This window comes from Eulemur rufifrons, chromosome 9 (assembly GCF_041146395.1).
Source record: "Eulemur rufifrons isolate Redbay chromosome 9, OSU_ERuf_1, whole genome shotgun sequence".
Classification (NCBI taxonomy): Eukaryota; Metazoa; Chordata; class Mammalia; order Primates; family Lemuridae; genus Eulemur; species Eulemur rufifrons.
Genome location: NC_090991.1, coordinates 41,172,642 through 41,197,733, shown reverse-complemented (window position 1 = coordinate 41,197,733; position 25,092 = coordinate 41,172,642). Strand labels below are relative to the sequence as shown.

The 25,092-nt window shown below is 41.5% G+C and overlaps 1 protein-coding gene across 1 annotated transcript in view; it reads left to right on the top strand.

The window, feature by feature from the left end:
* LOC138392395 (leucine-rich repeat-containing protein 37B-like) overlaps positions 1 to 24,655 on the top strand; it is a 44,479-nt gene extending 19,824 nt beyond the window's left edge. The window contains exons 10-17 of the mRNA XM_069483158.1: positions 8,274 to 8,345; positions 8,944 to 9,018; positions 13,380 to 13,498; positions 15,740 to 15,875; positions 17,232 to 17,535; positions 17,881 to 17,985; positions 24,385 to 24,452; positions 24,559 to 24,655. Of these exons, the coding sequence (XP_069339259.1) occupies positions 8,274 to 8,345; positions 8,944 to 9,018; positions 13,380 to 13,498; positions 15,740 to 15,875; positions 17,232 to 17,535; positions 17,881 to 17,985; positions 24,385 to 24,452; positions 24,559 to 24,655 (976 nt within the window). The remainder of the gene's footprint in view (positions 1 to 8,273; positions 8,346 to 8,943; positions 9,019 to 13,379; positions 13,499 to 15,739; positions 15,876 to 17,231; positions 17,536 to 17,880; positions 17,986 to 24,384; positions 24,453 to 24,558) is intronic.
* The last annotated feature ends 437 nt before the right edge of the window (positions 24,656 to 25,092 follow it).

The following is a 25,092-nucleotide window of genomic DNA, read 5'->3' as shown; positions in this document are numbered from 1 at the left end:
GTCTTGTGGTTCAGAAGTCTAATTTCCCACAGTTCATTTTGGGCTAGAGGAAGGGGTTTAGGATGTGTCTGGGGCTGAATTAACAGTTTTTGCCAACGCCCATCTTTAGGGGCCTCCTCTGTCCCCTTGTTACTTTGTTGAGGCCTCACTTAGGGAGGAACAGTGTGGGTCTGTTTTTTGTTTGCCCTCCCACCAGAGGGCACACTCATTGGATCCCTCCACCAAGAGGTTTAGGCGGCGTCTTTTTACAAATGTCTTAAACTCACCACCTTTAGTGGACATTTTATAACACTGAGAGTCCCTCATAAGAACCCAAGTTTCACTCTAATTATGTAGGCAACACCAGAAAAAAACGAAACCTGTGGAATCACATTTGGTAAAAATTAATGTGTGCCATGCCTGCTGCGTGCCAGGTACGACACTAAGTGCTGGGGGTGCAAGTTGGAATAGGACAAAGCCTCTTTGTCCCCAAGAGGCTTTCATATCAGAAGGAGAAAGAGGGATGATGATGAGAAAACATGAGAGCCATGCTGGGGTCTACACAGCAGGGTGACAAGGTAGGGGAAGGGACAGCACAGGAACTGGGGGGTGGGTTAGGAAAGACTCCCAGTGGAGGAGGCACCAACTTATTTATCTCGAGTTTCTGTGTTCATCTTAAACAGCGGAGAAAGGCATTTGCTTCACGGTGATGAGGAAACCAGAGCTAGCTGGTGTTAGAAAGGAATGCTCCTGTATGGGATCTGGATAGAGCTGTACCCCTCCACCTAGTTCACAGTTACTTTCAGAGATGGGCACAACGGTCACAGTTTACCAAGCGTGTGTTGGGGGCTGCGCTCCTTTGTTTTGGGTCAAATCGTTCTAACAGACAAAGCTAATTTGCTGTAGTGAGATATAAGCCTATTGCATCTCTTTCCAAAGGCCAGTTGCCAAAGGAAGATGCCGGTAATTTCATGACCAACATGACACAGTTCTGGGTTGTTCACAAGTTGAAGCAATATTTTTCCCAGCATTGCAGAAGTTTGTAAAAAGGCCCCAGCTGGGGTGGATTTATCATGAATTGAATGGAGCCTAAGCTTCAGGGCTCCTCACTTACACCGGCACCTTCCAACGTCCTGGGAGGGGCCCTAGCAGTTTTTCTATTCATAATTTTGTGTGTTTTTATTAGAGAGGATTTCCCAAATTAGATAAGGTTCAGGCCTCACAGAACCTAGAATCACCCCTGGGTTCCAGGTAATTACAACCCAGCAAATCTCCTGGGTGAAGCCTCTATGTTATTGACAAACACTGAGTGAACAAGTCAGCAGTGTGAAATAGGGTCAGTCTATTTTGAATCTGAAATCCACCTCAAAGACATACCAAGAGGTTGGGCGTGGTGGCTCACGCCTGTAATCCTAGCTCTCTGGGAGGCTGGGGCGGGAGGATTGTTCGAGGTCAGGAGTTCGAGACCAGCCTGAGCAAGAGCGAGACCCCGTCTCTACTAAAAAATAGAAAGAAATGATTTGGACAGCTAAAAATATATATAGAAAAAATTAGCCGGGCATGGTGGCACATGCCTGCAGTCCCAGCTACTCAGGAGGCTGAGGCAGAAGGATTGCTTGAGCCCAGGAGTTTGAGGTTGCTGTGAGCTAGGCTGATGCCACCGCACTCTAGCCCGGGCAACAGAGTGAGACTCTGTCTCAAAAAAAAAAAAAGACATACCAAGAGCTTATTAGTAAAGTACTGCTATTGAAATGATGGTAATAATCGTATTTCTTTCAGATGAAATATTTAGTGGAAAACCAGCAGTGGTTGATTATCCTATATGTTAAATATGCTTTCTTTTTCCTGACTTTAAAGTGCTTCTCCTTCATTCACCTACACAGGTCCAGACTGATGGCTTAATTTTAAAATTGTTTTAGTCACTTCATTGGTTCTAATAGTACAAGCTCCATCATTTTAGAAACTGACTCTACAGTGTGGAAAGGCTTATTCAGATAGAGCACGTTCACATGCTGACTTGTCAGCGGTACGTCAACATTGGGCCAAGAAAGGAAGCACTAAGAATAAGAGGAAAACCCGAGCTTCATCCCTACTGGATCAATGCTCTCCTTGCCCCCAGTCCACTAACATCGGCTTCCTCTGGAGGCTGTAGATGCACAAAAGCTTACACACTTCAGGGTATCGTTGGGATATCGTCATCACGTCTTGGTATGTACTGGAATCCTGGCGGCTTTTTCTCAGATTCAGAGAGGCATAAACATTAAAGATGGAAATAACAATTCAGGTCTGTCCTTTGGGGTGATTTAACATGGCTGTTTAATTTGTAATGGTTCAAAAGTTTTGAGATTGTCACACCCAGCAGCTATTATACTTTTCTTCTCCCAGCTGCATCTTATTCTTCCCGTTTATATAACAAGGCATCTTCTCTTCTCTTGGAAACTGAGTTATTTCTTCCTCTTCCCCATAACTTTAATAGATGATGTTTATGTTTCAGGCACCCAAGTACTTATATACAGTGAGAAAACATGCCTGAAGTTCTTAGAACAGTGCTTGGCACATGGTAAACATGGATACATGTTGCCTCCTGTGATATCTCATTTTCATGTTCCCAACAACTCTTGTGATGTACATATTATTGTCCCCATTTTGCAGATGAGGAAGTTGAAACTCAGAGACATGGGATAACTTGCCTAGGTTCACACCTTTTAGTAAGTGGTAGAACCACTTACAAGCTTTGCAAGTAATTTTTGATACAGCTCTTTGTTCCCTTGTCATAGGAGCTGAATGACGACCATTTGCCTTTTTGTGCATTTTATCTTAAAGTTACTTTTTAACTTGAATAGGACCTTTAGAGCAGAGAGCTGCATTTCCCTCTGAGAATTCCACACTTGCAGAGCTCCCGGCCGTGCCGCCACTGGGCATGCCCAGGGTCGCTGCGCCCTGTCCAGTGCAGGTACGACATCCCCACTGCTGAGACCGGCACCGTGACCAGCGCCGCACTAGGTGCCTTCACGTGCGCTTTCACTTCATCCCCAACCTGCCTTGTGAGGCGAACGCTACTCAGTAAGGCTCAGAGATAGTCATTGTTCAAGTCACTTCACCAGAAAGTGACAGAGCCAGAATTCAAACCCAGGTCTGCCTGGTTCCAGGGCCCTCGCTGCTTCCGTTGTTCTTCACTGCCAAGGAGTCCTCTCCAAGGCTATGCTCAGAAGTTGGATTAAAGTACAGGCTCACCATTTCAGACTCTTTAGACTTTGCCTCGGAGAAAGGGTTCACGTGATGCAGTCAGAGGTCCTGTAACGAGGAGCTTCGCGTGGGAGACGTGTTCTCACGGCTCATGGAGCCGAGTGGATGAATGAAGGAAAGCGGTTACTCCATCGCCAAGTACTTCAGACGTACCGGAACAGGGTCTAGGTCACTCTGCTTAGTTCTTTGACCACCTTCTTCCAAGGAACCGGTTCTCCCTGCCTGCCTTGGGATTCTAGCGTAGGCAGTTTTAGAGTTTGTCCTATTTAAAATTTATTTTCACTGCCTGCTTTGGACATTTGTTCTGCTAAAGCTGTTAGGATTTCAGTACATTCAGGACAGTGATGACATGCTTCAGTCCCCAAGTCTGCTGTGTCTCCTCAGTTAATAGAAAGGAAATGTAGCCCATCTGTCTGGACCGTACAGAAGAATTTGGAGAAAAAAAAATAACAGGTAAGAAATGTTCCCTTATTTTGTGAGCTGCCTTTATTCTGTCTCATTGTTCTACAGCAAAAGGTTTATACAGAAATAGTTGGGTTTTCCTCTTCTAATAAGGTCTATTTTAAAAAACCATTTAGAGTGATATTTCTTAAACTTGGAAGCGAATAAAAAGCTTGCCACCTCTTACTCCCATAAAGATATCAAAAAGGCAGTAGATTAGGTGTCAGTGCACCTTAGTTTATCTGTAAAATGAGGGAATTCAACCACAAATGGAAATGGTTTAAGACAGTATCCAGTGGGAATCTAAAGACATTCATGTCATTGGGTTTGTGGGAAAGAGTTGCTGTAGCAGCCCCAGACTTGAGTTGTTGCGTCAGTTCCCTCTCGTTCCCTCCGTTGCCCCAGCACAGACATAGTGAAAACAAGAAAGCTCTGCAACAGGAGGAAGAAATAGGCTAACATGGAGTGGCCCTCTGTTTTGATTTCGCTAGGCACAAATGCAGGATCCTGATGTCAGTTGTCTGTTTTTTCCTCAAGTCAGTTTCAGTAGTTTGTATCTTTCTATTTCATCCAGGGTACCTAATTTATTGGCAAACAATTGGTCATGGTTCTCCCTTATGACCCTTTTTGTGTCTGTGAGGTCAGTAGTAATGTCTCCTCTTTCGTTTCTGATTTAAATAATTTGAATCTTCTCTCTTTTTTTCTTGGTCAGTGTAGCTAAAGGTTTATCAGTTTTGTTGATATTTTCGAAGAACCAATTTTGATTATGTTGATTTTCTCTATTGTTTTTCTATTCTCTATTTCATTTATTTCTGCTCTAATCTTTATTATTTCCTTTGTTTCTCTTGCTTTGCATTTAGTTTACTGAGTTTTTTTTTTTTTTTCCAGTTTCTTCAGGTGGAAATTTAGGTGATTGGCTTGAGACTTTTAACATCAGCATTTATATCTATAAATTTCCTTCTGAGCATTGTTCTAGCTGCATCCCATTGTATTGGCGTATGTATTTTCCTTTTGATTCATGTCAAAATATTTTCTAATTTCTCTTGTGATTTCTTCTTTGGCCCATTGGTTATTTAGGAATATGTTACTTTCTACATGTTTGTGAATTTCCCAAATTTACTTCTGTTATTGATATCTAATTTCATTTCACTATGTTTGGAGAACCTATTTTGTATGATTTTAGTCTTTTTAAATTTATTGGGACTCGTCTTATGATCTAACATGGTCTATCCAGGAGAATGTTCTGTGTGTACTTGTGAAGAATGTGTCTTTTGCTATTTTAATGTTCCTAATGTGGGAAAGTGTTCTGTAGATGTCTGTTATGTCTAGTCATTTATAGTTGTTCAAGTCTTCCATTTCCTTGCTAATCTTCTGTCTAGTTGTTCTATCCTTTATTGAAAGTCTCCAGCCACTATTGTTGAATTATCTATTTTTTTTAATTATGTCAGTTTTTGTTGTACGTATTTTAGGGTTCTGTTTTTAGATGCATATATATTTATAATCACTTTATCTTCCTAATGGATTGAGTCTTTTGTCATTATAAAAGTCCATCTTTGTTTGTAGCAACAATTTTTGTGTTAAGTCTATTTTGTCTGTTATTAGGATAGTCATTCCAGCTTTTCTTTTGGCTATTGTTTGCATTATATGTCTTTTCCATTCTTTTAGTTTCAACCTATTCAAACTCAATCTAAAGTGAGTTTCTTATATAGCATATAGTTGGATCATGTTTTTTAAAATCCATTCTGGCAATTTCTGCCTTCTAATTGGAGAGTCTAATCCATTTATATTTAATGTAATTAGTGATAAAGTAGGATCTACATCTGTCACTTTGCTATTTGTTTTTTCTATGTCTTATGTCTTTTTCATTCCTCACTTCCTCCATTATTGCCTTCTTTGTGTTAAATAGATATTTTCTAGTGTACCATTTCAATATTACCATATGTTTTTGAGTCGTTTGTCTTAGTGGTTGCCCTGGGATTACATTCTAGTAATTTAATCTTACTTTATAACATTCTAGTTCAGATTAATTCCAACTTAATTTCAGTAGGATACAAAAACTCTGCTTCTCTAAAGTTCCACTCTCACACCTCCCTTTATACTGTTATTGTCACATATACGTCTTTATACATTTTGTGTTCATCATGTGCATGTTAGGGCATAGCTTCAGCGCTCAGCGAGGTAGTTTCCAGCTCCGCCTTAGCTTTCACTTAACTGCTTGTGCAGAACCTCAGGGTCAGCCAGAGATTAGAGTTTAGGGACTTCTCAGGTCTTTCCTGACCATGCTCATAGCCCTAAACTTACTGTGCATGACCTTCCAGATTCCCAGGAATATGTCTCATGGTCTTCCAGTTTCCCAAGGATCCGTTGGAGTGTTTCAAAGCCCCTATGGACATCTTATTCCTCAGCCTTTTCTATTAAGGTTTTTAATTAGGCTTTTTTTCTTTTTTTGCCTCAACTTTTATCCATTGCCTCATGCACCTGTGATGTGAAAACACTTTTCCTGGAATTGTTTTCCACAGACACCCTCTGGGGAGAGGCTTTTAGCACTTGACAGCTGGTAGTTGGGTCAAATAAAGACAAGCCTTTCAAGTAAGGTCTTCCATGGAACCACCAGATAGGTCAAATAATGACAGTTCATTGGGGACGAGACTTTGAAGGAGCTCCATCCAGCTCCATTCTGTTCCCTCTGGTACTGGGGATGTGAGCTATTTTTCAAGGCTACTACTGAGCTGGGGAGTGAGGAATGGTCTAGGGCAAGCTAAAACAACACCAATCTCACTGTTCTTACAGAAAGTCAGCCATTTTTCCTGAATAAATGCTCCTTGGGCTGCTGGAAGCTTTTAGGCAAATTTCCAGAGTTCTGAAAAAGTTCATTCTGGACACTTTTGCCATATTTTTTGTTGTTGGTTTTATGAAGGGATGAGTTTTCAGATGTCTTTACTCCACCATTTTCACTGATGTCACCTATAACATGGTTTTAAATTTGTAAAGTCTCAATGATCACGGGCTAATTAAATATTTAATCACGAGAAATGATTAGGGAAAATGAATAAAAAGAGAAATGTAATTCTCAAGAGCTTCTCCCCAATGAGTGGATGAAGTTTGAAATGGCATTTTATATTTAGTTCTCTCAGAACTAAGGTTAAAATAACAACTATTTTAAACCTCTTTTCTTCATAGAAGGTAAACACAGGCTTCGCGATCAGTACGGGTTTAAATTCCATCTTTGCTTCTAACTAGCTTGGTGATTTAGGACAAGTTATATAACCTCTGTGTGCCTCAGTTTCCTCATTTATAAAGTGCGATAATAAATCTACCATGTAAGCTTACTGTGAGGATTAAATGTGAAATGCTAATCACCAGTGCCTTGCAGCGCAATAAATATCAGTTGTAATAATTGTTATTTTTATAATGTGCTGCATTATACTGATGATTCTTGAGTAGAGTTAACCTATTATTCTTTTTTTTTTTTTTTTTTTTTTTGAGACAGAGTCTCACTTTGTTGCCCGGGCTAGAGTGCCGTGGCATCAGCCTACCTCACAGCAACCTCAAACTCCTGGGCTCAAGCAATCCTCCTGCCTCAGCCTCCTGAGTAGCTGGGACTACAGGCATGCGCCACCATGCCCAGCTAATTTTATATATATATATATATATATATATTTAGATGTCCAGCTAATTTCTTTCTATCTTTTTAGTAGAGACGGGATCTCGCTCTTGCTTAGGCTGGTCTCCAACTCCTCAGCTCAAAGGATCCGCTCACCTCGGCCTCCCAGAGAGCTAGGATTACAGGCGTGAGCCACCACGCCCGGCCGAGTAGAGTTAACCTAAAGGCAGATTTCCCTCTCTTCCTTCCCATTTCTTTTGTTTTGTTTTTATTTGTTTGTTTATTTGTTTGCTTGCTTTAAAGAATTGAAAAGGAAATCTGTTCCAGCATTTTGGAACAAAATTTACATCAAAAAATGAATTTATTCATGTTACTGATATTCAAACAAAATATTATTTGTCAACAAACATTTATTAAATACCTAGTAAATTTCAGGCACTGTGCCAGGCCACGGGTATGACAATGACAATAAGGTGTGGTCCCTGCTGTCAAGGAGCTGACAGTCCAGGAGACTGACAAGTGAACAGGTGATTGCGTGCAAAGTAACAAAGGCTGTGATGTGATACAAGAATACAGTGTGAGTATGTGATGAGAGTTCCCTTCTCTTAGATTTATCTCTTTTTCTTTAGCTCTAAAGCCAAGGATTTGGTCCACATTTTTCTTAACTGTGTGTATTAAACAGTGATTTTTTTTTTTTTAATTTCTGGAGATGAAAGACAAGCACCTCAAATTATGGAGAATAATTGGCATATTTTTTCCTTGCTATCCACTGTTTTTTTTCTATTTTTTCTCTTTCTCGTCTCCATTTTATCTTTTAGAAATGTGGGTAGTTCCCAAAGGAAGAGTGTTTTACAGAGTCTAAGGGTGATTTATAGGTAAAGACAGAAAATGATTTTTTTTTTTTTACCTACAAGTTTCATACTAAAAAATGAATATCAACTTTTCATGCAGTTTCGTGCAAATGGAAAATGCAGGTAATTTTAATTCCATTGCATTTTTTCAGAATTCTCAATCAAAATCCTCTGACCACTGTTGAAGATTCATATCTTTTTAAACTACCAGCATTAAAATATCTGTAAGTATTACAGTAATCTCATGAGTCATGAGATTTCTGCTCTTGTATTTTATTTGCATCAAAGATTAAATATTTTGAATTTAGGCTAAAGAGTCATAATTTAAATTTTAACTAGGCTATTGAAAAAAAGTTATTGGCAATGACAAGAGATTAAGAAAGGAGGTATGATGGGCAAGACAGCCAGCAGGGGAAGAGAGCAGTGCTGAAGAACACATACAGATATAGAATGTACAGATGCATGTAGGAACATCATTTATCCCAGAAAGCAAAGAGGAATAGGTGTTCACTATTTTAAAAAGAAAAAATAGAGTAAATGATGAAGAGAGGTGAATGCAATACTAAAATGGGAAGATAATGGTTAAAAAGTATGTAAGTTGTTATTCAGTGCCATTAATGTGATGATGCAAATGAACATAATAATCACATTTCTTCAATAAGAGCTCTCTAGAATTATCTTCAATGGCAAATAAACTCTTGAGCTGGCTTGTTTTATAGAGAAGCCAAAATTGAAGTAATCATAAGTCCTTGAAATATCTTTTTAAGTATAGGATTTTTGCATTGGGGTTCATATCATGATTGTTTGGGCTTTCTCCTTCAGAGACCTGGGAACAACGCAAGTCTCATTTACAACAATTGAGAACATCCTCATGGCAACTCTTGAGTTGGAAAAACTGTAAGTTATTTTTTTTCTTAAATTTATTTTCACTTAGTTGGTTTTTTAGGTTTATATTTTCTTAAGTCAGGTTTATTGAAGTGTAATTTTCATGTAATAAAATTCACCTTTTTTTTTTGGAGACAGAGTCTCTGTTGCCCAGGCTAGAGTGCCGGGGTATCAGCCTAGCTCACAGCAACCTCAAACCCCTGAGCTCAAGCAATCCTCCTGCCTCAGCCTCCCGAGTAGCAGGGACTACAGGCATGTGCCACCATGCCCGGCTAATATATATATATATATATATATTTTTTTTTTTTTTAGTTGTCCAGCTAATTTCTTTCTATTTTTTTAGTAGAGATGGGGTCTCACTCTTGCTTTCGCTAAAGCTAAAATTCACCCTTTTTAAGTGTACAGTTCAAAGAGTTGTGACAAATGTATAATTATGTAACCACCATCACATTCCCAACATAGAACATTCCTGTCGCCCTAAAAAGGCTTCTCATGTTCCTCTGCAATCAATCCCCTCCTCCCCCCACCAGCCCCTGGCAACCACCAATCTAATTTCTGTTCCTATAGTTTGGCCTTTTCCAGACTGTCTTATAAATGAAATCATACAGTGTGTAGCCTTTTGTCTTTGGCTTCCTTCACTTAGCATAAGTTTTTTGAGATTATGCTACTATCCGTGTTGTTGTATCTATAAGTGCAGTTGGTCCTCTCCTCATCCACAGATTCAACCAACCACAGATGGGGAATATTTGGAAAAAATAAAAGATATAACAATATAACAATAAAAATAATATAAATTTAAAAAATACAGTATAACAACTATTTATATAGCATTTATACTGTATTAGGTATTCTAAGTAATCTAGAGATGATTTAAAGTATACTGGAGATTATATGCAAATAGTATATCATTTTATACAGGGATTTGAGCATCCACAGATTTTGGTATCTCCAGAGAGTCCTGGAACCAGTCCCCTATTGATACTGAGGGACAACTGTTTAATAATTTGTGTCTCCTCTCTTCTTGATCAGTCTAGAGGTTTATCAATTTTATTGATCTTCTCTAACAACCATCTTTTTGTTCCACTGATTTCTTTAATTTTTTTTTTTTTTTTTTTTTTGAGACAAGGTCTCACTCTGTTGCTCACGCTAGAGTCCAGTGGCATCATTATAGCTCACAGCAACCTCAAATTACTGGGCTCAAGTAATCCTTCTGCTTCAGCCTCCCAAGTAGCTAGAACTACAGGCATGTGCCACCACACCTGGCTAATTTTTAACTTTTTTGGAGAGATAGGGTCTCACTATGTTGCGCAGGCTAGTCTCAAACTCCTGGGTTCAAGTGATCCTCTCACCGCCTCAGCTTCCCAAAGCGCTGGGATTACAGGCATGAGCCACTGCACTCAGCCTGATTTCATTTTTTTGTTTTTCATTTTATTTCACTTATTTCTGCTTTGTTCTTTATTTCCTTTCTTCTCCTTACTCTGGGATTAATTTTCTCTTCCTTTTCTGATTTGTTGAGGTAGAAGCTGAAGAAACTGAGTACTGCTTTAGCATCATCCTACATGTTGGCCTATTGTGTTTTCAGTTTCAGTCAGTTCAAAATGGTTTTTAATTTCCGTTTTGATTTCTTTGATCCATGGGGTTACTTAGAAATGTGTTGTTTAGGCCAGGCATGGTGGCTCATGCCTGTAATCCTAGCACTTTGGGAGGCCGAGGAGAGAGAATCGCTTGAGGCCAGGAATTCAAGACCAGCCTGAGCAACACAGCGAGACCCCATGCCTACAAAAAATAGAAAAAATATCTGGGTGTGGTGGCACGTGCCTGTAGTCCTAGCTACCTGGGAGGCTGAGGCTGGAGGAATGCTTCAGCCCAGGACTTTGAGGTTAAAGAGAGCTACGATGACGCCACTGCACTGTAGCCCGGGCAATAGAGCTAGACCTTGTCTGAAGAAAAACAAAAGGAAAAAAGAAATGTGTTGTTTAGTTTCCAAATATTTGAGAATTTTTCAGATCTTTCTGTTGATTTCTAATTTAATTCCATTATGGTCAGAGAAGAGAGAACCTATATTGAATGATGTGAATCCTTTTGAATATATTGAAATTTGTTTTATGGCCCAGAATATAAGTTGTTGCACAACTCACTGATGCTGTGTTTGTTTTTGTTGTTTTGTTTTGCTTCTTATGTTTCATGTGGGTAGTTTCTATTGCAACGCCTTCATATTCACTGATCTCTTCTTCTGCAGTGTCTAATCTGCCATTGAATGCGTCCTGTGTATTTTTCATCTAGACATTGTAGTTTTTAATACCTAGTTCAATCTGGGTCTGTTTTATATCTTCTATGCCTCTACTTAACATTTGTAGTCTTTACGTTTTTGAAATAACTGTTTTAGTGTCCTTGTCTGGTCATTTTAACATCTGTGTAGGTTCTGAGTTGGTTTTGATTGATTGCTTTTTTCCTTCAATATGGGTCATATGTTCTTGCTTCTTTGCATGTTTGGTGATTTTCTATTTGATTCTAGACATTGTGGATTTGAGTTTGTTGAGAGTACCCATTGCCCCATGAATCACGAGGTTTTCCAGTCTAGCTTGTGGTAACAGGCACTATTCCTAAACCTGTGCAATATCTGAGTATTCTTCTGTCTAATCCTTTTGGGTGGTTCTTTTCCAAGCCTCAAGGAGTTTTCCTCACACACACGCACCAATCAGTACTTTGCTGAATGCTAAGGCGATCCCTCTGCCTATCCCAGAATTCCCTCTCTCTGTGCCTCTTTTCTCTCTAGTACTTTGCAAGGTGTGAATTCTAGCCACCTTGGTTTTCCCAGACTCTCAGCTCCATTTCCTTAATCAGAGAGTCCTCCGGTCTATGCCTGAGTTTCATCTCCCTGCACCACGGCCTGGAAACTCTCTCAAAGCGGTAACCTAGGGCGGTCACAGGTCACACTTCATTTACTTCCCATCTCACAGAAATCACTGTCCTTCATTGCCTGATGCCCAGTGTCTTGAAAACTGTTGTTTAACATATTTTATCTGGTATTTTTGGTTGTTTCAGGCACAAGGCTCAATGTCCCTGTTACTCCATCTTGGCCAGAAGCCAATACTATTCTTTAAGTCTGTTTTGTTTTGATCCAGGATCCAATCAAAGATGAGGCACTGCATGGCATGTCTTTGTTTCCTTTTGTCTAAAACGTTTCTCTACCTTTTTTGGTCTTTTATGACACTGGCACTTTTGAATAGTCTAAAACAGTTGTCTTATAAATTCTCCCATGATCTGGATTTGTCTGTTTCCTCATGATTAGATTCAGGTTAAACATTTTTGCGAAGAATACTACATAGGCGATGTATCCTGCCTACCTCCTGACTTCAGGTGGCCCATAATGCTAAGTTTAATCACTTGATTAAGTCGTTATCTTCCAGATCTCTCCATTGTCAAACCATATTTTCCCTTGGTAATTAATAATCTCTGTGGTGATACTTTGGCATCAGTGAAGATCCTGTTCTCAAGCATCTTTTTACCCAACTGTGCATCTGTGGTGATCCCTATCTGAATCAATTGTTATGTTGGTGGTTGCAAAATGACACTTTTCTAATTCTGTCATTCTTCTACATTTACTAGTTGGCATTATTCTATTAAACAAGGACTCCTCCCTTTTCTTTTACAGTATCCACGTGAATTCATGGATTCTTCTTTATAGTAATTATGTGGTACCTTATTACCGTCATTATTCTTTTGAATGCTCAAACTGTCCAGGTTTGGCCAATGCAATCTCCATTATTGTGTAACCCCACAATATGGATTAAACTAAGCTGTTATTTATGCCCAGAGTAATTTCTAATATTTACCACTCTCAAGAGTAATTGAGAAAGGGACTTCAGAAGTTGGGGGCTTATTTGGACTCTTCTTAGAAGTCGGTCTTCTTGCTGTGTACTCTCAATCCAAATTGAGACTTTTGAGTTGGGAGAAGATAACTTCTGAATTAAACTACAAATCAAATCACCCAATTTTAATCCCTTTTATTTTATTTTTACTTTTATTTTTTTAAGAGACAAGTTCTTGCTATGTTGCCCGGGCTGGTCTTCAACTCCTGGCCTCAAACGGTCCTCCTTCCTCAGCCCCCCATGGGACTAGAATTGCAGGTGTAAGCTACCATTCCTGGCAACTCTAATCTCTATCACCTTTATTCTAGGCATACCATACCCACTGCCATGCTCACCCACCTCTGTCCTTCCTATTGGCCATCTGGTTCCTACCCAACAACTGACCAGGCCATATGCCTCAAGAACCCCTTTTTGCCTACGCCTGTGGTAGCCTTGGCCTGCCTCTTCTACCAACTGAAGTAACCCCTTTACATTAATTTAATTCTCTGTTTCCATTTATAGGATCTTACCTAGCCGTCTGGCCTGCTGCCTCTGCCAATTTAAAAGTAATATTGAGGCTGTCTGCAAGACAGTGAAGCTACATTGTAAGAATGCATGTCTGACAAGCACCGCAGATTGTCGTGAGTCTAAATTGCCTGATGATAAATATTTAAATTTTTATGTGCTTTTTAATTTTTAATTGTTAATTGATAGTTTTTAAGCTAATGATGTCATTGCTTTATTTTTATTCATTCATTCAGAGTTAAACTCCCTAAATTTCTGAACTTCTTCCTTGCTGAAAGTCAAGTTCTCAGTTATTATTATGTAACTTAATAATGTAACAGTTCCACATCCATAAAGGACCAGGAGGAAGGAATGGAAGGGGAAGGGCATAACATTATCGGCCACAACTGTGTACTGTGCTCTTTGCTTGGTGTTTTGCCCCCTGGTGACAACTTGTCCACACAGCACATCGCAGTTTATAAACTGGTTTTATATGCATTAGATCTCAAGTGCCCTCTGCCTTATGGGACAGGTGTAGATCTGGTTTTGGTTTGTTTGTTTTTATAATTTTATAAAAGAATAAAAGTGACTCTGTTTTATTTGGAGCCTGAGAGTTTCTGGTTCCACAGCCAGAAAATGCTACCTGGCTCTTCTAACAGAATGGAGGGCTTTTCCATTCTTAGACTGTCCAACTCTGGACTTGCTCTGAATCTTAAGCTTTTCTAGCCACAGAGAAAACACTCAGGTGCTTTTAAGTGTTTTTCAACATATTGGGTTTATTAGCGCTAACTTCATGACTTCCAAAATGGGACTGATTTCATGTCCGGACAACTTGAATACGGGTCTCTACCAGTGACACGGGGCAGATAATCAATAAGAACACTTTGCTACTTATATAAACACAGTGTTGCTCACTTTCCACAACAGTTCTTCACCAACTGTATTATATTACTCCCTTCTTCCCCAGAGGTGGGCAGAACAAACATTTTTAATCTTGTTTTACAGATGAGGAAAAACAAGGTCAGAGGCGTTAAGTGCTGCAGCCTATTGCCAGGTCTTCTGTCCCCAACTCTGGGTTCTCCACAAGCCCATGTTTCTTCTTTCTCATAGTGCTTACCTATTCCTTGGACCCTCACCACCACCACAAAAACTGTTAATTCTGGAAAAGAAACCCAGCTACACCATGGTACACTTGTCCTTCACGCAGTTAGAAGCTTTGGATGGTACCCCAAGTAAAGCTGGAAATTACAGAAATGAAATGAAAGCAAAGTAGGCATCTGACAAAAGTTGCTTTTTCCTTTCTGCTTCAAGTAATGCTTTTTTTTTTTTTTGAGACACTCTCACTCTGTTGCCTGGGCTAGAGTGCAGTGGCGTCAGCGTAGCTCACAGCAACCTCAAACTCCTGGGCTCAAGCGATCCTCCTGCCTCAGCCTCCCGAGTAGCTGGGACCACAGGCACGCACCACCATGCCCGGCTAATTTTTTCTCTATATATTTTTAGTTGTCCAGCTAATTTCTTTCTATTTTTGTAGTAGACACGGGGGTCTTGCTCTTGCTCAGGCTGGTCTCGACTCCTGAGCTCAAACAATCCGCCCACCTCGCCCTCTCAGAGTGCTAGGATTACAGGCGTGAGCCACCACGCCCGGCCCTCAAGTAATGTTTATCCAGAAATTTCCGTCATTCCTTAAATTTATTGAACATTCCACATAGGCATACAATCTGGCAAATTAAAACTCTCTTCACGTCCACCCGAGATCCCTGCCCAAATGTAAGGAAAGACCCGGGATGGACCTACTGGTTTTTGTGTGGAGAGCCTCCCGTTCCGGGTGCCAGTACACATGGCAGCAGGGGCCACGCGGAGGAACTGGCGGGGGAGGCGGAGAAGGCCGCGTCCAGGGGACAACCTCTTAGCAGTGGGCTTGGGGCCTCTGCTCTCCTCCCCTCAGAGGACTGTCTTTCGTCCTGTTCCTCTGTGATGGCAGCGAGAACGCAAGCGTGCCCCCTGCATGTGAGGCAGGACAGCACGGGCTACGGGGCGTGAGGAAGCAGATCCGCAGAGAGGCTGGCTCAGTGGGGAGCTCTGCGCTTCCGCCGAGGGCTGGGCCCTCGCGGACCAATGGAATAATCCTAAATAGAGTTGCTGTATTTCACATTATGAAATGTTCTCAGTAGGTAGCCACTGTTTCAAAAGATGCCTCTTTCTGCTTTTGCTGTTGCCATGTCATAGGTTTAAGTTTGGGTTAGTTTTTCTCCTCTCTAAATGGCACTCACCTGTCTGGTGACTGATAATTTCTTTGACTGGGATATATGGTTGTGGACTGACAAAAAGCTGTTCCGTCCGTCTTCCATTATCAAAAACCGTCTCTTCTTTTTTGACAGGTGAAGAAGCATCTCTGGGAAATACAGAAGAATCGCTCATGAAGGTATTACAGGCCCGGAAGAAGCACACCAGCACTGAGCTGACTATTGAGCCAGAGAAACCCTCGGATAAAACTGCCATCAGCTTGTCAGGCTTCACGAACGAGCCGCTGGACTTCAATGATGAAAGCGATGTTATTAGTGCACTAAATTACATATTGCCTTACTTCTCAGAGGGAAATCTAGAAGATGTAGAGTCAACGTTATTACCGTTCATTAAACTGCTTTTTTCAAATGGACAAGATGGAGACAAGCCCCTGAGTCATCTGCAAAGCAATACAAAGACCCCCTCTCTTGAACCTGCATCCAACAATCCAATTTACACAAACAAACTGAGGAAACTCTATTTTCTGAAAAATTTATTAGATGCAGAAATTCAAGAAAAAATTGATGATGTTAAAAAGAAAGAAAAAGCTGCCATGCTTATGCAGTCCAGCCTTTTAGGTCCCAAATTTAAACGCCAAATCTTTCCCAAAAAATTAGAAACTGCTCAACCACAGGAAAACAGCCTGGCAGAGACTGAGGGTACAGGGAAAAGGCGGCAGAGGATGAAGATAGTCCTCAAGGGGCCCAAGGGCATAAGGAAAAAGCTCCTAGAAGAGGAGAGAATCAGGAGGAAACAGAGTGCCTGGCCAATCGCAAAGGAAATTGCCGAAGCCAGAAGGCTTGGGAGACCAGTCCCGAGTGAACTGGAACAGCTTCCCGCGGTGCAGAGCCCCAAGAGGTTTGTGGGAAGCTCCTTCCACACCAAGCCTTCGTTCACGCAGGAGCATAAGGCAGCTGTCTCTTCTTTACTGAAACAGGACTCGGTGGGCGTGCCTGCTGCCCCCACCACTGCAAAACCCCCACCTAAGGTTAAAAACAAATCAAAAGACTTGATCGACACCATTTTTGTTTTAGAAGACGCAAATGCTAGAGTTAAAAGTATGGAGGCTGCTAAGCCAATCGTACATTCCAGAAAAAAATACCACTTTCATAAAACTCATTCCCATGTGGCCCATAGGACACCCAAGGACAAACTAAGTCAAGAGGTCAAAAAGGAAAGTTCGCTCAAAAGACTGGTATTTGCAAACAGGCCTCCACTCTCTCCAGTCAGGAGCCTCATAAATTCCCCTTCACGTAAAGCTTTTTCATCTTCAGGAGACCCGAGTCATCAGGAGAATCCTTTTCCAGAATTATTTTCCGTTTCAGAAGTTTCTACAGAAAACACTGGTACATCCCCTGAAGGAAATACTTTTGAAGAAAACATTTCTGTAGGAAGCACTGCTGTGCCCAAAGAAGCTGTCCCTGAAAGCACAACCTACGAGAGTCCTTCCACTGCAGGGTCCACTGGGGCTGCATTCAACATAATGCCAACTGTGAAACAAGCCAGTGAACCCCAGTGGGAATACCACAACACGGGCGCTGACTCCACCCCCATGCCCCACGACATTAATTATCCCACGCGCCCATCCCCAGGTGATCAGCTTGAAATTCAGCTAAACCAGCAGCTACGATCCCTCATCCCCAACAAGGACGTGCGAAAGCTCATTGCTCACGTCATCCGGACTTTGAAAATGGACTGTTCTGAGAGCCATGTGCACTTGGCCTGTGCCAAGCTCATCTCTAGAACAGGCCTCCTGATGAAGCTTCTCAGTGAGCAGCAAGAAGTGAAAGTATCCAAGGCAGAATGGGACACGGATCAGTGGAAAACCGAGACCTATATCAATGAGAACACAGAACCCCAGAGCGAGCAGAAAGAGCAGGAGTCAAGTGAGGTGAGGACAACTGCAGAAACAGGATGGACGTTTCCATCATTTAGCACAGGCCATGAAAACACCCACGCAGCAAGACCCGGGTAGACAAGTCCATGTTTTGTCCTGGCCATGACACTGATCTCCCACTTTGCTCATTTAGGGAATGAAACAGACCTAACACTCAAGATAAAGAAATTGTAGAGCAAAATGCTTGATAATAAGATTATGTAACACATTAGATTTGGTATGTTCTTTAAGAACCTGTAAGCTACTTACCTTGAAGAAAGGGGTTTTGAATAGTTAGCTTTCATCCTTTCTGTCTCTTTGTTTTGGTTTTTTTTTTAATTGTTCTTTCCTTTTTTTTAGCTCACTAAAAAAGTTCCAGGATACGGCTATAACAACAAACTCATCTTGGCAATATCTGTGACTGTAATACTGATGATTTTGATTATAATTTTCTGTCTCATTGAGGTAAGGACAACAGTTAATTCAGGTTTCCAGAATACATCCTTTACGATAGATTCAGAACCCATGAATTGAAAATCAAATGTACTTTCCTACCTACTATGACTTGACATTCCTCTTCAGTCACTAAGACTGAGGTATGCTTTGTTCTTTTATTGCAAAGTATATACCAAGGATTTTTAAAGTAACCCCACTCCCAGGAGATCTCTGTGGATTGAAACCAAGTTAACAAACCACGATGCTATTTTGAGAAGTTAAATTTAAGAAAGCTAAAGTTGATATGACAGCAAAATTTTTCCAACCCAAAACTATGTCAACAATTTAATGTACTCACCAATCACTCTCATTCTACCACTGATTTGTTTCTTTGTTGCTGAACTATATTATCTCCACCCTCACTGAGCTGTCATCACCCTGGGGAGAAAGGACACAGGCAAAGATAGAAGTATCATCTTGTAGATTCATTAGATTCAGGTAGCATCCTCCTCCAGTGTGTAAGGCATTGTCTAAATAGGTCCAGTTAAAGCCCTGCGGCTAAACCCTGCATCCAGCTACTACTCCAAGGTGTGTCATATTTACGGTGGCTCCTTCCTGGAGCTTGCCTCCATTTACCTTTTCTTCAATTTCATAATGGCCTATTACTTTTCTCAACAGGTAGGTGCTAGCATATTAAAAGACTGGTTTAATAAGGTGACAATCATGACTCTACCCTACCAATCCAACCTAATTTACCTTTTCTCCTGTCGTGGCCGCCCTCCATTCCAGCCAAGGCAGCCCCACACCGTACCCCAGTTACACCTTGCCCATCCCTGCTTTCGTCTGCACCTCTGCCCATCTACAGTTCTCTTATTTCACTCTGCCCGTGGAAATCCTGTGAATCTGTCAAAAGCCAGCTCAAGTTCATCTTTCTTCTTGATGCCTTTCTTGAATACTCCAGCCCTCCTGGGCCTAGTCCCTCTGTGTGATTTGTCACCATTTCTTAGAGGCCATGGTGAAGCATTTTCCCCTCCCCTGAGAACTTAAAAATGTGGCAAACAAGTTTTTTAAAGACGGCTATCCGAGACAGAAACCCCTGGGTCCGCACATGAAGCAGAGCAGAGCTGCAAAGTGGCTCCCTGGCCCATGAGACAGGAGCGAACCTGGCGGAATGTACGGGTTGAGTGGCCCTTATCTGCATGCTCAGGACCACAAGTGTTTCAGATATCAGATTTTTCAAATTTTGAAATATTTGCATTATACTTACCAGCTGAGCATCCCTAATCTGAAAATCTGAAATCCAGAATGCTCCAGTGAGCATTTTCTGGGAGTCTCATGTTGGTGCTCAAAAATTTCAGACCTTGGAGCATTTTGGATTTCAGATTTTCAGATTAGGGATACTCAACCTGTATTAACTTATCTAAAGAAAAACGTATCTATCTGCAGGAGGCTGGTCAGTAGTAAAAACTTAGAAAAAGAGACCAGCGTGGGCAGCGTCCATCCAACCATGGCAGGAGAGCGCACACGGCCTCAGGCGGCTGACGTGAGGTCAGGCCCACTGCTGAGACTGTGCCTAGGGGGAGATGGCCGCATCCGGCACCTCACTCAGCCCTTTCCATTAAACTCTGGATTCTGCTGATTCCTTTTGTTCTAATTCCGTTTTCACCAAGTTGCTTTCTGGTTATACTTGAGCATGCGGCAGAGGCCTCTCTCCACAGAGGTTTTGTCTAAGGAGCAGATGTATTTCCCATTGACAAAGCATGATCTGGCATTCTGATTGTTGGTCAGTCTTGTGATCTTGGTATGGTGACACTGCTCCAAGAGGAAGAAGTGAATTGAGGACAGAGTCTGATTTTGGAGCCCAGAAAGCAGGGACCAGCATGGGGTCAGTTTGTCAAGGCCTCAGGAAGACGGTCCCTGGCCATTACCCAGACAGTACCCTCTGCATCATCTCCAGGTGGCATGTGGCCTTTTGCTTTTTTTAAAAAATTCCTATAAACTCCTCTACTGCTTTTAGTTTCTGTGTACAGTTTAATCTTATATTTGTATTTATATCTTTTCATTATTTCCTCTCCCCACTTAGATGATAAGCTTTTTGAGGATAAGGTAGCATGTAGTGTTTTACCTTTAGTAGACAAAGGCATTTCCAGGAAGGGGATGTGGCATTTTGTTAATTCCACAATGAGGAATAATGCAACCTAGTATTTGAATTAGCATATGGAGTCTGGCAATAGACAATCCATGTGTTCCTAAGACTTTTGAAATGTCACCTTTTCATATTCCAAGCAGTGGAAGAAAATGAACAAATGGAAATGGAACAGCTCTGCCTAACTCTTTGGGTGACACATAATGGCAGATCCCTATCTCTCACCTTAAATATATATCAGTATACGTAAAAAAAGAAAAGCATTAGAAAGAAAATAGAAGGAATATTTTTATACTCATGTGATGGAAAAGAGCTTTCTACACCTGATAGCACAGGCAGAAACCTTTGGTGGATTTGACCACCTTGTCTGTGAGGCCACTGGCAAACTTAGCCCTGGGGGAGGCCAAGCATGGGCTGGAGAGTTTTCCGTATACTGTCTGGTTTAATCCTCACAACGCTCCTGTGAGGAAGAGACCATCATCCCTCTTGTACAGATGAAGGAGATCAACTTAAGGCCCCAGTAGCAAAGCCAAACACAGAGCCCAGCTCCCGCTCACCGCAAAGCCTGCATTCTTCATTACCATTCCGCCTCCTTAAAGACAAAAACACTGGCAAGTATTTGAAACATTGAAATACAATGAAAACCTTTGAAAGGATTGATATATTTAATATCAAAAGAGTGTTATAAATCAACAAGCCCAACAATCCAGTGGAAAAGGGAACAAAAGCTATGACGAGCAGGTGTGATTGTAGTCTGAGTCATCCCATCAGCGGCCCTCACCTCACGGCTTACCTGGTGTGGGGGCTGGGAAAGAGGCCGTCCCTGATATTTTCTTCTAGTACTTTCATGACATTGTATTATTTAAATTTTTCACACATATGGAATTTGTTTTATTATTTGTTTTTTAGTATGGCTGAGGTAGAGGATCTTTTATTCTCTTACATGAATATCCAATTGTTTTAAAATAATTTTTATTGAATGATTCATTCTTTTTTCACTGACCTAAAATACCATCTATATCTGTAGTCCATTCTCTTCCATTGATCCAGTTGTCTTTCTGCACCAGTACCAGTGTCATACTACTTAATTCCAGTTGCTTTGTGACATATTTTGAGTTAAATATTTGGCAGGTCAACCTCCTTCTCTTTGGTCTTACTTTTTTCATACATTTCATAGCTATTCTTGCATATTTTCTCTACCAAGCATCAGCTGGCCAGTTTTTGTAAAAAACTATCATGGGATTGGAAGAGGATCACATTAAATTTGTAGACTAATTTGAGAATTGACATCTTTATGTCATTCCAGGAACATGGTATCTCATGGTGTGTATTCATTTCTTCCTAATGTCCTTCAGAAGAGTTTTCATGTTTGCATCACATACACCTTGCATCTCCTGTTAGGTAAAAGATCTATGTATCTTTGTTCCTAAATACTTTATACATTTCTATTGTGTTTGTAAGTGGACTCTTTCTTCCATTTTCTAATTAGTTATTGGTGATACACAGGAAAGCTATTGAGGTTTGTGTGCTGATCTCTTGATTTTTGTATATAACCACCTTACTGAATTTTCATATACTTCCAATAAAAAGTTGATTCTCTTGGGCATTTTAGGTTGTCTATCATTTCATATGCAAATAGTGATACTTTTGTTTCTTCCTTTCCAATGCTTACAACCCGTTTATTTTTCTTATTGCATTGATCAGGACCTCCTCAACAATGATGAGTAGTAGCCATAATTGCAGGCGTCCTACTCTTGTTCTTGACTTTAAAACAGTGCTGTTGTTTAGGTTTGTGATAGGTACTTTGATCAAGTTAAGGATGTTTCCTTTTTTTCCTAATTGTAAGAGTTGTTATCAGGAATTATTTGTTATCTAAGACAGTCCATAAAATGTATTAAGTGCCAGCTGCATACAAGACCCCAAGCTAGGTACAGTTGGCCCTCTGCATTATTGGGGTCCACATCTGCAAACTCAACCAACCAGTGAATCAAAATATTTGAATGAATAAAATAAAATAAAAAATAGAGTGTAATAACATAGCATTTACATTGTATTAGATATTATAAGTAACCTAGAGGTGATTTAAGGTATATAGGATGATGTACATAGGTTATGTACATACACTATACCATTTTATATAGGGACTTGAGGGTCCTTGGATTTTGGTATTGGACAGGGGTGGGGGGGGATCTTGGAACCAGTACCCTGAAGATACCAAGGAAAGAGTCAAAGAATAATTAAACAGGATAGAATTCCTATCTTCAGGCCAGGCGCAGTGGCGCTTCATGCCTGTAATCCTAGCACTCTGGAAGGGTGAGGCAGGAGGACTGCTTGAGGTCAGGAGTTGAAGACTAGCCTGAGCAAGCGCGAGACCCTATCTCTACTAAAAATAGAAAAGTTAGCCAGGAGTCATGGCACGCACCTCTAGTCCCAGCAACTTTGAGAGGCTGAGGCAAGAGGATCACTGGAGCCTGGGAGTTTGAAGTTGCAGTGAGCTATGATCATGCCACTGTACTCTAGCCAGGGTGACAGAGCAAGATTCTGTCTCGAAAAAAAGAAGAATTCCTGTCTTCAAAGAAGTTATCTCTTAGCCTCACCTGTAGTCCCAGCTACTCAGGAGGCTGAGGCAGGAAGATCACTTCAGCCCAAGAGTTTGAGGCTACAGTAAGCTATGACGATGCCACTGTACTCTAGCCAGGGCAACAGAGTGAGACCCTTCTCTATTGAAAAATAAATAAAAAGAAGTTACCCCACTGGGTAGACAAGACTTAAAAGAAATGAACAAAGATTTGGAGATAGTGGCCATTATGATGGAAAATCATGATTGTTTTCTTCCAAAACAGATTTGTTACAGAAGATCATCACGAGGATCCTCGAGGAGGTAAATATTGGTCTGCTGATTTTTAAATTAGAATTTTAGAACTAGAGGAGAACTTAGAACTCATCTATTTCAGTCCCTTCATTTTACAGTGAGGAAACTGCCAGAGGCAGGACGAATACTTACTTACCCTAGTGCTGTGCCTGGTTCCAGCAAAATTAGCTCCCCAGCCAAAGCTGAGTTGGACAGGACTGGCAAGGACGCACCTGCTGTCACCAGTCCTTCAAGGGAAGGTGGGGGAGTTGTGGTTGTGTCTGTCCCTGCTGGTGGTGGGCATCAGGCCAGGCCGGAGGCCTTTTCATAGGCTCTGGGGAAGAGATAGGGAAGGCCACATGATATGGGGGCAAGGGAGCTAGTCTCCTTCAAGGCTGATGGAAGGTAGAAGATATGAATCCTCCCTCTAGAGTGGCAGGAAAACCTACCTTCTCATCCTCCTGGTTTTTGGGACCCCACTCTCTATTCCTTTTATCTCAACCTCATAGAATTTTAACTAGGAGAGACCTTAGACAGTAGTTTGTCTCTTCCTTTTATAAGAAGGAAATAGAGACACAGAAAGGGAAATTATCTTGCCCCGTGGTCACACTGCTAGTGAGTATCAGAGAGAGCGTGGTCCCTTTCCAGCTGGGGGCTTCTCCATTGATTATACTCTACTTGGGCTGTGAGCTGCATTTTATATCACAAACAATACACATATGCTGTGTAGACATAAGTAGTTTCTAAAACAGTGCACTCTGATTTGTTTCCATTCTGTTCATATTCAAAAAGAATATTTTGTCCTTTAAACTGATTTCACAGCTGACTCCCCAGTGACAGCCTGCAGTATGAAAATCTGTAAGACAGATAACTTTGCTAGCTACACCCAGGCATTTGCTTGATGTGACTCAACTTATGGGACAAAGCTTCTAGGAAAATAGAAGCACTTTGTCCCTCGCTCCCCAGCAAATGCTGCATGTGGGACTAAGTTGGAAAGGGACTGATGTAACACGCTTTTGGACAGAGTCAAACACTTCTGCCCTGCATGGTTGTATGGTTTGTTCACTGCATAAGAGCATGTGGCCAAGGGGGTAAGCGAGGCTGAAAATCCTGCCTGCACTCCATGCCAAGCCACGCACAAAGGTCTCCCCAGTGACATTGTGAGGCCCTCTTGGACAGAGATGGAGAGCTTCTGGAATCCAGCACACATGGAATTATTTTCAGGATCCCAGGTCTGTAGTGATGTTGCTCACTGTGATTGTGGACCAAGGTGCACGTTTAGTCCTAAGAAGACCAGAGATGTACGTCGTGAGACACCTGGAACATGGCAGGAATCACTAATTGTCTTGTGTTTCCCCCAAGGGGCTCTTCCAGGAGATGGTGGCCACTTTGGCTTAGGGATATGTACAGACCTCTCAGTGCCACACGCCAGAAAAATATGGCAGAGAAGCTTCACGACGAGGAGTCTTTTGATGAGGAGATTGTCAACAAGGATGCAGGGTAAATGGCTGGGGACAATTTAGAATCGTATCTAAAATGAGGGATAATGAAAAGTTTAATTGCTCCTTTCAAGAGTGAAAGCCTTGGTGTTGTCTTCCTATCCCAGGGAGCTCAGGGAAGTTGTGGTGACCACACCGGTGGAGTCAGCTGAAGCACCGGAGGAGGAAGAGGAGGAGGAGGAGGAGGAAGAGGAGGAAGCATAGTGCCCCAGCCTGCCTCAGGCAGCCTGTCAATAAATTCTCTAACATTGGCTTCTCAGCATTGCTTGTAAGAGACTTATTTTTCTCGTACTAAACTGTATCCATTGCCAATTCCACCCATATGGTAAGAAATTAAAATGTAACTAGTTAAATATTTATCTACAAGTAACAAGGGCCATAGGAAAGAAACACAGGACTGAGGTCAGAATCCCTGGTGCTGGCCAACACTCCCCCAAGGGCGGTGTGGGCAGAGGACTCCCAGGGGCTCCCCCGCCTCATTGCCCAGCCTAGTCAGCCTCTGGGAACCTGAGAACATATCATCCTCAAATACAGTTGTTCTGGGGCTCTCTCCCTGGTTCATCAAGAACCAGTCATTTATGACATACTTGACCTCCTGCCCACAGGGGTCGTCCACCTTCTGGCCCCTCTCACAGGGTCAG